Here is a 16,391-nt window from a genome sequence, read left to right on the forward strand (position 1 = left end):
TAAACAGCTGTTTGACTTTTTTGGTTATCTCCAGGTACAGTGAATTATATTTTCAAAATGAGAGGCTATTTTTAAAATACTTGGCTTTTTTAATAGGTAACGTATGTACACAGACATAATTCAAAAGTTAGAAAAGGAAATACAGTGAAAACTAAGTTTTCCTCCCCAGAGGCAGTCATTGGTTCTAGTTTCTCAAGTATTCTTCCAGAAATACTCTTTACATTAATAAACGTAAGTGATTCTGTATGGTTTTCCCCACACACAGCAGTATACTGTACGCACAGTTCTGTATCTTACAATTGTCCTTTAACCATATATTTTGGAGATATGTCCATATCCATATGTATAGAACTACTCAGTTCTTTTAATGGCCACATACATATTCTGTTGTGTGGAGGTACCACACTGACTTAACTGGTCTGCTACTGATGAGTATTTTGGTTGTGTTTCAATCTTTTGACGGATATGTTATTTTAAAATGATTTTGCTGAATGTTGCCAAACTGCTCTTTATTCAGGTGCACTGATTTACACACCCACCCTGCTCCAGCAAGGTCTGAGAGTTGGTGGGCTATATTTTGGTCATCTTTTTCATTGTTCTTTGTCCTCATTTCATCACTTAATTGTACATATTGGAAGAATCTTATAAAACAAAGATTTATCTCTGAAACCTCCCAACATATGCTCTGCACCCAAAAGAAAGGGGTATGTTTTTCAGAGCCTACTGATTTGCTTGTTTCACAAGCACCCTGTTCTTAATGTATCGATGTTACACCTGGGATGAAATCTTCCTCTACCCCAGGACAAAGAGTTAACCTCCGCAATCTACTCCGGAGAAGCAGCTCCGCAAGTTGGGTGTCCTGTCTTGGCATTGCAAGTCTTGGGCACTTACTTTATCTTTAAGAATTATTTCTTTATGATTTATTATTTATTAGAGGAATACTTCACTTGGTCTCCCCACCAGAATGTAAGCTCCCTAAGGGCAGAGACCATATCTTAGTTATTAAATCTTTTAAGTATCTCTAATCCGTTTCGACTCTTCAGTCCTCATCTGTCATGCCCATGAACCCCATCCACCACATCAAGCCCCTCACCTTTCCCTCTTGGGCTTCCTAATGAAGACAGAGGACAGTGGGTGTGAAGTCCCTCCAGCTGTCCTCCCAGCCACTCCCTTTCATATGAGCATCAACATCTTACCTCCTCCTTTCTTCTCATTTACTTCGGTGGACCTGCCTTTACTCCTACATAAGGTCGTGTGCTCTAGAATCCCATCCTTGCCTACTTCCTCATGAGTCTTACGGAGCGTCAGCCTCTCCTCATCCGGTGTCTTGGGCTGTGCGTGTATGCACTCCCTGTCTCACACAGATTTGCTCATACTTCTCATTATTTAAAACAAAACAGCAAGAACAAATCCTTTTCACTCCCTGGCCCCCTCTAGCCTCCTAGCTACCACCTTCTCTCTCCCCTTTAGAGCCAAGGTCTTGCAAGAATGATCTGCCCTTGCTGTCTCCATTTTGTCTCTCATTCACCTCTTACCCCATCCTAATCAGGCCTCTGCCCCTGTCATTCCATTGCAAAGACTCATCAGTCATCAAATCCAGTGGACGTGCATCTACCCACATCACACTCACAGTTGGAATGATTGACAGTTCCTCCTCCTTCTCCCCGCTGGGATGCTGTGAAACTCCCATACTCTCTTGTGGGACTCTCCCCAACCCCATTCCACCCCCAGACTGTGATAGTTCTCGGAGGCCCATCCTGAAAGCACTTCCTTTCTGTCTCCTACGCACTCTCCCCAAGCAGCTTATCTTTTCTCAGAGGACATGTGTTTTATGACTTCTCAATGTGTATGTGCAGCCCAGACTCCAGCCCTGTGGGCCCCACTGCTTCCTGTCCACCACTGCAGTCCCCAGGGCCCCTCACATTGCACGCCCCAAGTGAGCCATCTGCCTCCCCGCTCTGTTTCCCTCCTTCCTCCTTCCACTCCCGTCCCTCCATCTCATAGTTCTTACCATTCTAGTTCAAGCTACAAACATGAAGACCGTCCTTCCTCCTTGACTATACTCTCTTCTACACCAACCACATCCAAGCGCTCACTAGGCTGGGAATTTCGCCTCCTCGGTGGTTGGTTCTTAGATCTGTCATCCCTTTAAGTTCACTGCCCCTGCCTTAGTGCCGGGTCTTGATTATCTCTTACCCTGGCCAAGACGATAGCCTCCGATCTTGTCTCTCTCAAATATATTCTCATTATTGGCAATATCTTCCTGAAACTCAAATTTGAACATGGCCCTCCTTGGCTAAGGTTCTTCAGTGGCCTCCAAACCCATAGGATACTATTCACACCCTTCAGTGAGACCTGGACCCTCCTAGCTCTTCACCTTCATCTGCTGCCTTCCTCTCTCACTCGTCATCTCCTCTCCACCTACTTAAGTTGCTTGTACCGTGTTCTTCTGCATTTCCATGCATTTGTCGTGCTGTTTCTTCTTTTTCTTTTCTTTTTTTTCCGATACGCGGGCCTCTCACTGTTGTGGCCTCTCCCTTTGCGGAGCACAGGCTCCGGACGCGCAGGCTCAGCGGCCATGGCTCACGGGCCCAGCCGCTCCGCGGCATGTGGGATCTTCCCGGACCGGGGCACGAACCCGTGTCCCCTGCATTGGCAGGTGGACCCCGAACCACTGCACCACCAGGGAAGCCCACCGTGCTGTTTCTTCTACCTGGTTGTCCTTCCCTTCCGTTTCCCGCCCCCTGCCATCTGGAGAAATCTTTCATGGTTTCATGTTTTCGGTGACCGCCTCTTCTGAGTTCACTGAGCACCTTGTACAGGTCTCGATTACGGAACCCATCTCAGTGTCTTATAGCGGTTTACTTGGCTGTCTCTTCTACTGTACTGTGAATTATTTGGGTCTAGTGATACTTTGTTCTTCTTTGGACCCCCAGTGCCAGCATAGTGGCTGCCACGTAGAAAGTCTCTATGGATGCCCTTGAATGAATGGGAAGGAAATTGAAGAAAGGTCTGGATAGCTTACATTTAAAAGGGAGCCTTGCTATTGCTTTTTTTGTATTGTTTTGGTTTTTTTGCAGTATGCGGGCCTCTCACTGCTGTGGCCTCTCCCGTTGCGGAGCACAGGCTCCGGACGCGCAGGCCCAGCGGCCATGGCTCACGGGCCCAGCCGCTCCGCGGCATGTGGGATCTTCCCGGACCGGGGCACGAACCCGTGTCCCCTGCATCGGCAGGCAGACTCTCAACCACTGCGCCACCAGGGAAGCCCCTTGCTATTGTTTTTAAAGCACAAAGGGAAATTTTTTTTCACTTAACCTAGATGAAACAGCGTATCTCCATTGTCCTCTGCACAGCCCCCTTTTATACTTCAGAGTCTGATTCAGAACGTTCAGCAAGGTGTCTGATCCTTCATGAAGGAGGTGTACCAACTGATATTAAGCCTAGGTAGCTACATTCTGTCAATGCTTCAGGGCACCTCCTCTCTCCTCTCCATTGAGATTTCAGTCTAGAAATCCCTGAAGGTGTTGGTAAACATTATCGTACTTTTCTGCCAAAAATAAAGTTCAGCCACTCTCTCTTGACTCTGACCTTCTATAGTAGTGTAATCCTCCTTACCAAATTCATCCATCCTTCAGTATTGCAGTCTGAAGAACACCCACTTTTCCCCTTTGGCTTTGTCAGTTCTTTGTGTTATATAAGGGCAGGATGTTTAAAGGTGAAGTCATTGACTTGCAAAATGAGAAACTGTTTTGGAGAGCATCTTGTTGTTTATACTCCGCAGATCAGAGTGTGTTAACACCAAGGTAGCTGGTAGTTTTTATGTCGTTCTTACCAAGATATTAAAATAATAGCATTTATCCAGCATCAGGATATCACAGAGAACTTCAAAATCCCCAGAAAGTCCCTTGGGAGGTGGGCAGGAATTATTGCTCCCATATTTATATATGGACAAGTAGTGCAAAGAAAGACCAAGGCAACTCCATGTGCCTTAAATTAATAAAGCATGAAACATTAACATGTAGGAAAGCTAGGTGAAGGTTATGTGGGATTTTTTCCAGCTTTATTGAGGTATAATTGATACATAACACTGCAAGTTTAAGGTGTAGAACATCTTGATACATTTCTAAATTGTAAAATGATTACCACCACTGTATTAGATACCAGCTGCATCTAGTCACATAGTTACCATTTCTGTCTTAGCTGGTGAGAACATTTAAAATCTGTTCCTTTAGCAACATTCAAGTATGTATATGATACGGAATTAGCTATAATCACCATGCTGTACATTAGATCCCCGGAACTTGTTAATCTTTATAACTTGAAGTTTGTACCCTTTGACTAAAATCTCCCCATTTCCTCCACCCCCTCAACCGCTGATAGCCACCACTCTACTCTGTTTTTCTGAGTTTGTCCTTTTTAGATGCTACATAGAAGTGAAATCATTCAGTATTTGTCTTTCTCTGTCTGGCTTATTTCACTTAGCATAATGCGTCCAAGTTGTTGCAAATGGCACGATTTCCTTCTTTCCCGTGGCTGAATAATATTCCATTGTATGTATATATGGCATCTTCTTTATCCATTCATCCACTGAAACTTAGGTTGTTTCTATATCTTGGCTATTGTGAGTAATGCTGCAATGGACATGGGAGTGCAGATATATCTTTAAGTTCCTGATTTCAGTTTCTTTGGATATATGCCCAGAAGTAGGATCGCTGGATCACACTGTTAGTTCTATTTTTAATTTTTTTTAAGGAAACTCCATACTGTTTTCCATAGTGGCTGTACCAGTTTGCACTCTCACCAACAGTGCCCTAGGGTTTATTCAGAAATTCTTTAAACTAAGTTTGCAGTATTTTTATGTAACTGAAATCATGTCAAAATGAAAGGGAAAATAAACATATTAATAAAGCAGAAAAAAAAAACAATGGTTACTAAGAGAAGTGAGCAGTTAAGATCCATTTTCCAGTATTTACTTGATTGTTTTCCATCTCTGAGGATACAGCAGTCTCTGCTTCCAAGTCCATAAATCTCATTGGTGAAGCGATCAGCTGAGATTGCTCCTAACGCTGGGGGTCCCTCTCCTGTGTCTCCCCAGGCGCAGTGAACCTGCGGGCCGACCTCATTCTTGGCATTCAACCAAATTTGGGGAGAACCAACCCGATGCCAGCATGATGCAGATATCTCAGGGCACGATTGGCACTCCTTGGCCCCAGAGCTACCATTCCAGGTAAGTGGCCACAGCTGAGACCCAGGGGCTTCTTACTTTCAAATGTCCTGTTTCCAGAAAAGATTGTTTTCTGATACTTACCTTGAGTATTAAGTCTCTCTTCCCACTATCCTCATCCTCTCAAAACCCCTAATGGTGTACGAGTCATCTTCATATCCTGGGCTAGACTGGCATGAAGGGAGGACAGGATTATTTTGAACACTGACTGCTCATTTGAGATATTTATGGGGCCTGTTGATTCTAGTCAGACATTTCTCAATTACACGTTATAATACTATACTAGAAAAACTGACAACTCCCTCCCTCAGTGCTTAATGTCCTTTCTTCAAATATGTATCTGGTTTTTTTAATTAATTTTTATTGGAGCATAGTTGCTTTACAATGGTATGTTAGTTTCTACTGTACAGCAAAGTGAATCAGCTCTACGTATATACGTATCCCCTCTTTTTTCGGATTTCCTTCCCATTTAGGTCACCACAGAGCATTGAGTAGAGTTTCCTGTGCTATTCAGTAGGTTCTCATTAGTTATCTATTTTATACATAGTATCGATAGTGTATATATGTCATTCCCCATCTCCCAATTCCTCCCATCCCACCCCCTTCCTCCTTGGTATGCATATGTTTGTTCTCTATGTCTGTGTCTATTTCTGCTTTGCAAGTAAGATCATCTATACCATTTTTTTAGATTCCACATATATGCATTAGTATACGGTATTTGTTTTTCTCTTTCTGACTTACTTCACTCTGTATGACAATCTCTAAGTCCATCCTCGTCTCTACAAATGACCCAATTTCATTCCTTTTTATGGCTGAGTAATATTCTACTGTATATATGTACCACATCTTCTTTATCCGTTCCTCTGTATCTGATTTTTATCTGAATGATTTTATTCAGTATTTGAACTCCCCAGTTGGTTTTTCTCCTTCTGTTAAAGCCACTTATCCAGCTTAGCTCCAGTCGAAGCAGTTAACACACGGAGGATTGCTCAGTGTATACATCATCTCGTGTGGTCCTTCCTATATGCCCTTGAAACAGATACAGTGTTCTTAACTCCATTTCGCAGGACAGGACATCGAAGCTGGAAAGATGGCTTTGTCCAAGGTCAAACATTTGATCAGTACCCAAGTCAAGACTCAAATCCAAGCTAGGTTTCAAAGCCGTTGCATGTAATCTCCTATACTTCCTCTACACCAGTTATACCAGTTATTCTTCCTCTGCTTTTCTAGTCACTCTGTCAAGGTCCAGTCAGGGAAAAGCAAAGCCATCATGGATGTTACAGGAGAAGGGATTTATTGTAGTAATCAGACCTTACACAAGTGAAGGGGACTGGGGAGAAGGGAGCCAAGCCTGACCACCCACTTAGTTCTTCATATTAAAGAGCTAAATCAGGGGCTTCCCTGGGGGCGCAGTGGTTGAGAGTCCGCCTGCCGATGCAGGGGACACGGGTTCGTGCCCCGGTCTGGGAAGATCCCACATACCGCGGAGCGGCTGGGCCTGTGAGCCATGGCCGCTGAGCAGCTGGGCCCGTGAGCCATGGCCACTGAGCCTGCGCGTCCGGAGCCTGTGCTCCGCAGCGGGAGAGGCCACAACGGGGAGAGGCCACAATGGTGAGAGGCCCGTGTACTGCAAAAAAAAAAAAAGAACTAAGTCAGGACGCCCCTACATTTACTACAGACTTGGAGCCATGCAAATTGGAATCCATCTTCTGAGCCCAGGGAGGCAGGCTCTGTCACTTACCACTTTTTTGGAAGTACTTGGATATATAGGTTATGGTAGGGAGGTAGGAAAGTCAAGGTAATATGGGTCCCGCATACAAATGAGATGCAAGGGCTTGTCTGTGTCAGAGAGTGGAGGATGTTTCTGGAAGGATTCCTTAACTACCAGGCGGTGGGTACGCATTTGGCGAGGACTCAGAACCCCTAACACTCATGTCTGGTCAAACCAAAGGCCAAATCCTAGAGCTCTGACTGGTGGGCATGGCTCCCTCCACGTTAGAATACCTTCCTGGTTACCCTGCTTGTTACAGGCACTCCTCTCCCTTGCCCATGTCCCTCCCAATAACCCTGAAAGCATTTCTTCTCACCATCTGAGCCATGTGTGCTCCGGGAACAGAGCTGCCAGCAGTGCCCACGCCCCATGCAGGCACAGTGCTTTTGCTCTGTGGGCACAGCGGTGTTGAAGGCCTTTAGAAGGTTAGATGCAGGGGCCTAAGAGTGTGAAGGAAGGACAGCACGGTGGTGAGCTACTTGGGCTTCTAAGTGAGACCTCGGTTTAAATCTCCACTTCACCACCTACTGCATGAGCTTGAGCCAATCACTTCACCTCTTTGATCTTGGTTTCCTTGTCTGTAAAATGAAATTCATAATACAGATCTCATTGGCTCGTAGTGAGGATTAAGCAAAATAACATATGCAAAGCATTTAGTGTAGTTCCTGAAACATAGTGAGCACTCAGTAACTATGAAAACTAATTATAATAATTAGGCTGAAGACTTGTCAGAGGTACAGTGAATCCTAGTAATGGCCTAGGTTAATGGCATAAACCGGCACACACTTATAAAATGCAGGAGTGTATTAACAGGGTACCCCTAAACAGTGGGGCCCTTTGGAGCCTCCTAACTGCTAGCCTTAGGAGGCCCTAAATCTGAAGTCATACCATGACCTAAAATACAAGCTTGTCCAAAGGCAGAAATAAGACGACTGCAATCAGTGCTTAGAATAAGTGCTCACAGTAACTAAGGTGAGCTCCAAGAGGCCTCAGGAGAAAGATGGCGTTGGCATCAGAAGTGCAATATTCTGAAGGTTCTGCTTCTCTACCTGCTGTTTCCTCCTCATCCCAACCTCCAGAGGCAGGTGGATCTTGTACTGTACCTACCAGTCTGTCCTCTAATTCAAGCTTCAGCACAGCCTCCCGCTGACACAATGACTCTCAGCACAAAAGCTCTGTGGAGGAAGAGAGAGGGAGAAAGGGAAGCTCGGGTTACCCAGCTCCTACTGCAGCCCAGAGCATCCTGTGGTCTGTTCATTCCATGCCTCGGTCTTGCAGCTCTGAGTTCTGCTCAGAGGGTCAGCCCTTGGCAGCTGTAGACAGAGAAGCTCTCCTGGCACGTTTCTGAGGAACACAGTGGCGTCTAGTGGTCTGATGGGCGGCATTCCTCTGACAGCCTTCTGACAGTTCCAGAAACCAGGAATATGACCTAAATGTGTGGATCTGCTTCTCATTAAGAAGCAGGAGAAAGAGGGAGCTCTAGGGTTGGGGAAGGGCAGGAGTGAGGAGAGAAGGAGAGAGAGGTTCAGAGAGACTGGAGACGTAATTTTCACTGCCCGCAAGCTAGCTTGGATCTGGAATTCCACCGAAATTGTATTTCAGCCTCTTTCTGTCAGGTCCTTGTCACTGCCTTTTTGCTGTCATACAGAAATCTCACAATGGTCCTAAAGTATTAGGACTTCTAAAGTCCTATGTACTTTAGAAGAAACCTTGAAAAGTCATGTAGCCTGGTCCCCTCCTAAGAGGCTGAAATAACAGTATCAAAATACTAAAGAACCAGTATGTGTTCATTGATTCACTCCTTCAGCAAATATGTGTGGAATACCCACTACGTCTCAGATAAGTTCTGATTATTGAGGGTACAAGACTGAACGAGACATAAAAAGCCCCCAACCTGCTGTATGTGTTTCCCCAGGTGTGTTCCATGGAATAATAATCCATTAGATACTCCTTGGGAAAAAGTTTCTAGGGTCACATAAGTTTAGAAAACACTGCTTAGTATATTTTCCTTTAAGAACATCACATGAGCGAGTTTATTAAGGACTCAGGAGTCTTAAAGTAATTACAATTATTTAAGTCATCTAGCCCAGTATTTTCCAAACATATTTGGTCACCTAAGCAATTAATATTCTGGGAGTACACTTTAGGAAATGTTTGCATACACTTGTGCTTTTTGCTGTGGCTTAAGTATTTAGAAAATATTAATACTTTCAAACAGAGGTGATGTGATGTCAAGTAGTGGTAAGTGCCACGAAGAAAGTAAAGCAAAGTAACAGGGAGTAAGGACAGAAGAGGTGCTTTTCAGTGAGTAGCAGGAAGTCTTCTCTGATGCGGAGACTTGAATAAGGGAAAGGGATTGCGCCAGGTGAAGAGCATTCCTTTTTTGTGGGAACAGCGAGTACAAAGGCCCTGAGACCCTGACGTGGGAATGTATTTCATGGGTCATTTATTTATTTATTTATTTATTTATCTCTCTATTTATTTATTTTTGGCTGTGTTGGGTCTTTGTTGCTGCGCACGGGGTTTCTCTAGTTGCGGCGAGCGGGGGCTACTCTTCGTTACGGTGCCCGGGCTTCTCATTGCAGTGGCTTCTCTTGTTGCAGAGCATGGGCTCTAGGCACGCGGGCTTCAGTAGTTGTGGCTCGCGGGCTGTAGAGCGCAGGCTCGGTAGTCGTGGCACGTAGGCTTAGTTGCTCCGCGGCATGTGGGATCTTCCCGGACCCGGGCACGAACCCGCGTCCCCTGCATCGGCAGGCGGACTCTCAACCGCTGCGCCACCAGGGAAGCCCATCATCTGTATTTTGAGATATGTTGGTGGTGGCATTTCCTCCCACTCAACAGTGTTACAGTAAACCCATCAGTTTATTCACTTTGATTTTTTTCTGCATGCTCCTAAATTAGATTTGAATTACCCTTTTAGTGAAAGACTGCTAAAATTCTTAGCAGTTGGGAGGAGGATTAGGTAGTGTCTACCACCTGCATGGAATTGATGAGCAAAACAGCCCTTGTGGGGTCTACTGCTTCCATGTGCCCTCAGAGTATTAGCTCTGAGTCTTCTGTTAGAGGAGATAAAGGGAAGCACAAGCGGGTCATATGGGATTATCCTCAACTGAGCCGTGTCATGTGCATTTTCAACACAGCCTCCTCATTTAGAGGGGAGTGGGAGTGAAAACTGGCAGTGACATATGCCATGCCACTGGGTGCCAGGACTGACTTCCCTAACCTGGTTGGCTCAGGAGCTGTTCCCTTCCTTTCTCCCTTGAATTTATACCTGTCCCTCCCAAAGCAGGATGCTCCATTCAGTAAGTTCACTTCCCTTGCTAGAGAAAATCATTCTTAGGGTGAGTTGCTGAAAATCTAGTCTTCTTTTCCTTGAATTCCAGCACCAGTTCTGACTCAGCAGGTGATCCTTCTATAGTCTCTTCCCATATACTCTGGAGACAGTCCAGCCACAAAGCATTATCGCATACTCAGCCATCAAGACACCATATTTACTTACATGAGATCTAGAAATATCATAACAGCTCCATGAATTTTAATAGTGTTTACATGCCTATTCATTTAAAAGGAAAACCTCAGGCAAGAACGCTTAGTTCTTCTTTCCTCTTCTTTGGAGAATAGTGAGTCCCAAATGCTGAACTGTTGAGGCTGCGGTTTGATTTCTGAGCTGCTAACTCCTTCCTGTGCCCATGTCCTCTCTCCCCCAACATGCTGGGGGGAAGTCTATTTTGATTTTATAATTAAAGCTAATTATAAGTAATTCTGTCTTATGGCAACGTTCTGGGGTGTATGATGCCAGGAGTGAGAGTCACTGCCCCTCCCCCAGGCAGGCTCTGAAAATCACCTGGACGAGCTGGTGAAGGAGGTTTTACCCTCCGGTGTATGAGGCTTTGCCCAGGTTCTGGGAAGTGGTCCGTGGGTGATTGGCTCCCAGCACCCAAGAGTCTCCTATGATTAAAGCTTCTTATCCAGCCTGCCTCTCCTTCTCTCTCATCCGCTTCTTCTAACTCTATAATATTCTCTCAGTATTTCTCTCTTTCAGTTCTGTGTTTGGCTCTCTCCCCACAAACAAACTGTCTCTTGTACAGTTGAGATTCCAGGAAGATGGCCAGGGAGTAGCCCTCCAATTCTGTACAAAGGAAAGATATTAACTAAAACCAAGGACACGTGCAGAGTCTCCCTCACCCACTCACGTGCCTGGTCTCTTACTAAGCTCTCCCCTTCTCCCCGCGGACGCCCCAAGGGACATAAAATGTCGGTCTCCGTCACCCTTCCTCCTCCTCCTTCGCCCACCTCTCTCATTTCTTGGCGTGTGCAGAATGTCACTCCTGGCATGGAGCACATCCCGTCAGTGTGCCGCCCGTGTCCAAGGGCCAAGTGGCCTGCTCGTGCTGCCCGCTTCTCCCCCGGCGAGCCTGGTGATTGATGAGCGGCACATGGGTTGCGGCGTCGGGCAGTGACTCCTAGTGACGACACGTAGGGAGGCTGAGTAAGGCCCAAATATGGCCCTTTCCCCCCAGCCTTCCAGAAACCAAACATCTTTCCCGAGGGTACGTTTATAGGCTGGGTCCCGTGCCTGTAAGCCTGCTGAATGATACAGGCTCCCTGCTGACCGCTCTGCCTCCCTTTCTTCCAGCTCCTCTACCAGGGACCTCTCTGGCTATGACCATGCTTATCTGAGGCGGAGCCCCGACCGGTGCAGCTCCCAGGGGAGCACGGACAGCCTGGAGCCCAGCGGGGGATGCCCGCCCTGCCACCCTCTCTCCCCGGCCAAGTCTACCAGCAGCATTGAGCAGCTTGGCCACCTCCATAACAAGAGAGACTCGGCTTACAGCTCCTTCTCCGCCAGTTCTAGCATCCTCGAATATCCGGCCCCCGGCATCTCTGGCCGGGAGCGTTCAGGCTCCGTGGACACCACTTCTGCTCGAGGTGGCCTCCTAGAAGGGATGAGGCAGGCAGACATTCGCTATGTTAAGACAGTCTATGATCCCCGGAGGGGGGTCTCAGCAGAGTATGAGGTGAACTCTTCAGGCCTGCTCCTGCAAGGTAAGGAGGCCCGAGCATTGGCAGATGGTCAGGGCTATGAGAAATGGCATAGTGTTCCTCGGGGCAAGGAAGCACCACCCCCCTCCTGGAGCCAGCACTGCCCCAGCTCCTTGGAGACCACCGCGGACAACTTGCCTCCTAAAGTGGGTGCGCCCCTGCCCCCGGCTCGGAGTGACAGTTATGCGGCCTTTCGGCAGCGAGAGCGGCCTGGCTCCTGGTCTAGCCTTGATCAGAAACGGTTCTGCCGGCCTCAGGCAAACTCTGCAGGCACCCTGAAATCTCCCTTCATAGAGGAACAGCTGCATACTGTGCTGGAGAAAAGTCCAGAAAACAGCCCCCCATTGAAGCCCAAGCATAATTACACCCAGAAGGCCCAACCTGGCCAACCTCTGCTGCCGACTGGCATCTACCCGGTACCTTCCCTGGAGCCACACTTTGCCCAAGTGCCCCGGCCTTCCGTGAGTGGTAACGGCACCCTCTACCCTGCGCTGGCCAAGGAGGGCGGGTATCCAGCTCCGCAGGGAGCTTGCGACAAGACGACCGCCCTTGATGAGAATGGGAACCAAAGTGGATCTAGCAGGCCTGGCTTTGCCTTCGGCCAGCCCCTAGAACATGACTCAGTGTCCCCGGGAGAGAGGAAACCTGAAGTTTCAGCCAAATGTGTCCCCTACAAAGTCCATTTCCTCTCAGTGCCTGAAAACGAGGAGGAGACCTCCCTGAAGAGACTTCTCACACCTCTCCAAGGCGACAGCCCACATCCCAGTGAGAGAAAGAGCACCCAGGGCAACAAATATTCTAATTACCACAGCCTCCAATCCCCTCCGGCTCAGGCCTGGCAAGTGGGTGAAGACAAGAGATCTTTCCTGCCCTCAGAGCCTTGGGAGGGGGATTTCCATGAAGACCACAATGCCAACCTCCGACGGAGGTTCGACAGAGGCAGCCTGGGCCAGAGCATGCCAGGCAACTTTGGCAAGACCACATCTGCCTTCTCCTCCCTCCAAAACATTCCTGAGAGTCTAAGAAGGCAAAGCAGCCTGGATCTAGGAGGGGGAGCCCAGGAGATCTACCTGGAAGGCACGTCCACCTGTACAGTCGGCACCAAGGCAGAGGACTCTGGAAGGACTGTTGTTCCTGATCACAGGAGCCAGCTGGACAGGTCAGTTTCCTATCCCAGGCCTGAGGGGAGAACCAGTGCCTTGGCTTCGTTCCACAGTTCAGACCCAAGGTATGAAGAGCTGCCCTCCCCGCCCCCGCAGGAGACATCCAGTCTGGGCCGAAGGAGGCTCAGCTCCAGCAGCGCCTCGGCTCTGCAGGGCTTTCAGTATGGGAAGCCCCACTGCTCCGTGCTGGAGAAGGTTTCCAAGATCGAGCAGCGAGAGCAAGGGAGCCAGAGACCCCCGAGTGCGGGCAGCTCTAGTTACGGTTATAACCACAGGCCCAACCGGACACTCCCAACTTCTAATACTTTGGGGAATGACTTGGAGGAGACAAAGGCCCATATCCGTTTTTCCGAATCCATTGAACCCCTAGGCAATGGGGAGCCGCACTGCAAAAACGGGGAGCCGAAGTCGGAAGAGGTTTCCTGGCAGCCGTGTGGTCAGCAGCTGAGGCGGGACACTCGCCTGCTCCGCAGCCAGAGCACCTTCCAGCTCTTCAGCGAGGCGGAGAAGGAGGCTGTGTGGCCCGATGACCGGCCCCGCACGCCAGAGTCGCCCGTGCAGGATGCCCCCTTCAGCCGCGCCTACCGGAACAGCATCAAGGATGCGCAGTCCCGCGTCCTGGGCGCCACCTCCTTTCGACGCCGGGACCTCGAGCCGGGGACGCCCACAGCTGCCAGGCCCTGGCGGCTGCGACCCGCCTCCGCCCACGTGGGGCTGCGGAGCCCGGAAGCGCCGACTTCCGCCTCTCCGCACACTCCGCGCGAGCGGCACAGCGTGACCCCGGCCGAGGGCGACCCTGCCCGGCTCGCGCCCCCCGCCACCCGGAGGGGGCCGCGCCGGCACCTGACCCCTGAGCAGAAGAAGCGCTCGTACTCGGAGCCCGAGAAGATGCATGAGGTGGGGGTCTCGGAGGAGGCCGAGCCGGCGCCCCCGGGCCCGCCAAGGAAGGGGCCGCAGTTCGCGGAGAGCTCGGTGGCTGACCGGCGCCGCATCTTCGAGCGAGACGGCAGGGCCTGCTCCACCCTCAGCCTGTCGGGGCCCGAGCTGAAGCAGTTCCAGCAGAGCGCGCTGGCCGACTACATTCAGCGCAAGACCGGCAAGCGGCCCGCTGCCGCTGGCTGCGGCCTCCAGGAGCCTGGGCCGCTGCGGGAGCGCGTCCAGAGCGCCTACCTCCAGGCCGCGCCCGAGGGCCCCAGCCTCGCTGCTGCCTCCAGTCTCTCCTCTCTGCGGGAGCCCAGCCTGCCGCCCCGCAGGGAGGCCGCCCTCCAGCCGGCCACCGCGGAAGGGGGTGGCGGGGAGCCGCCACGGGCCCCCCGAGATCGCAGCAGCTCCTTTGCCGGCGGTCGCCACCTCGGGGAACGGCGCCGCGGAGACCAAGGCCCGAGAGAACTGCTCAGTGGAGCTAACGGCGGTCCAAAGGGCCCCCAGAGGCTGGACAGGACCCCTGGGGAGCCCTCCCCGTGGGGGTCCGCGGCCGGGAGGGCCGGGAAGTCCATGTCGGCCGAGGACCTGCTGGAGCGCTCAGGCGTTCAGGCCATCCCTGTCCACATGAGGTCACGGTCATCTCCCACCGCAGACAAGCGCCAGGTATGTGCAGCCCGCGGGTCCTAGCACTGCCCCTTGCATCCTGGAAGCCTTAGTGCGACTTCTCTAACCCCTCCTCTCCCCTTCGTTTTCCTTTTACACGCAAGAGAGTAGCATTCGTTTTCATAAGGTGCTGTCTTTCTCAGTGCCCCTGTCTGATGAGATCATTACAGAGATACAGATATATAGTACGTAGATATCGATACAGTTGTGTAGATGTCTTATGTAGATACATGTATTGTATACCAATATCTATACATATGAGTGTGTATCAGTGGGTGTAGATGTATACGTGTACACACACACACAGTAGGCCTCGTATTCCTGGTTCTGCACTGGAATGGAAAATATTGGGAAAATTCCAGAAAGTTCCAAAAAGCAAAATTTGAATTTGCCAGCACACCAGCAACTATTTACGTAGTAGTTAGATTGTAAGTAGAGATGATTTAAAGTATACAGGAGGATGTGTGTAGGTTATATGCAAATACTATGCCATTTTATCAGTATAGAGCATCAGGTGGATTTTGGTATCCATCCCTGGGGGTGGGGGTGGGGGGTCCTTGAGCCAATTCCCTGGGATACTGGGAAGACAAGTGTATATAATATATATACACGCATACATCTATAGTATGTATGTATTATATAGTATATACATATATATATATAATAATTTCATTTTAGTGTCACCCACTTCTCAGTGTAAGAATTAGATTAGGAAAATTTAGGGGTTATCTTTTTGTTTCGGGGGTTTTTTTGCGTTTTGTTTTTTTGTTTGTTTTGCTTCTTTTCTCTTTTTTTAAGTTCATGCAATAGAGGCTGTGTCTCAGTATTTTAAAGACGTTAGCTTCATACCTTGTTTCTATTGGACTTTTGCATTTACAAAATAAGTATAGTTATTGACTTTGATAGTTGTTGGTTATTGAGCTCCAGGCCTTCAACTAAGTATGCTTTTATGTTTATTATCCCATTAATCCTCAAAATAATCCTATGTGGTGGAGTATATTATCCATATCAAATCCATGTCTCTCTGCCTCTTTCTGTGTACTATCGTGGTGAGATAGGAGAATGTCAGACTTTCCAATTCTCTCATAAAGTCTCCAGACTATGAAAAGATCACGAGGCGCTTTCCACTGGAAATTTTAGGCGGAGCTAGGAGTAAAATCCGAGCACTCTGGCTCCAGGAGTCTATTAATTCCCCTAATTCTTAGCCCATTCTCAAGCTCCACGTGCACTGCCAGTCGATGTCCTGCCTCATGGTTCCCTTGCCGGGTAAGAAGAGGCGAGGAATTCACATATATGTTACCACAGGGAAGAATACCCCTCCATTGTCCCTTCTCAGATTCTGTTTTCCCCAGCAGAGAATGTAATCATTCAGCAAGCATTTGTAGAGCTTGTGTTTTACGAAAAGGACTGCTTATAGGTTTAAAGGAAAATAAGGGTCATGCCTTTCTGGGGTTCACAATTGAGCAAAGGACTATGAACTTACATATAAATAACTAACACGAATAGTGAATGCTTTGGGAGTGGTCATAAATAATATGCTATGGGAGGGACAGTAATTCTGAGAGGATCTAAGAGAGCATCTCTTGAAGGAGAAGGGATATGA

At 48.6% G+C, this 16,391-nt stretch overlaps 1 protein-coding gene across 3 annotated transcripts in view; it reads left to right on the forward strand.

The window, feature by feature from the left end:
- Window positions 1–16,391, forward strand: part of SHROOM3 (shroom family member 3) — a 254,302-nt gene that overhangs the window by 204,332 nt on the left and 33,579 nt on the right. For all 3 annotated transcript variants that reach the window (XM_082837589.1, XM_082837590.1, XM_082837591.1), the window contains 2 exons: window positions 5,096–5,227; window positions 11,632–14,788. In XM_082837589.1, coding sequence (XP_082693715.1) covers window positions 5,096–5,227; window positions 11,632–14,788 — 3,289 coding nt within the window. The remainder of the gene's footprint in view (window positions 1–5,095; window positions 5,228–11,631; window positions 14,789–16,391) is intronic.

The sequence above is a fragment of the Leucopleurus acutus genome, assembly GCF_964270905.1.
Source record: "Leucopleurus acutus genome assembly, chromosome: 4".
NCBI lineage: Eukaryota > Metazoa > Chordata > Mammalia > Artiodactyla > Delphinidae > Leucopleurus > Leucopleurus acutus.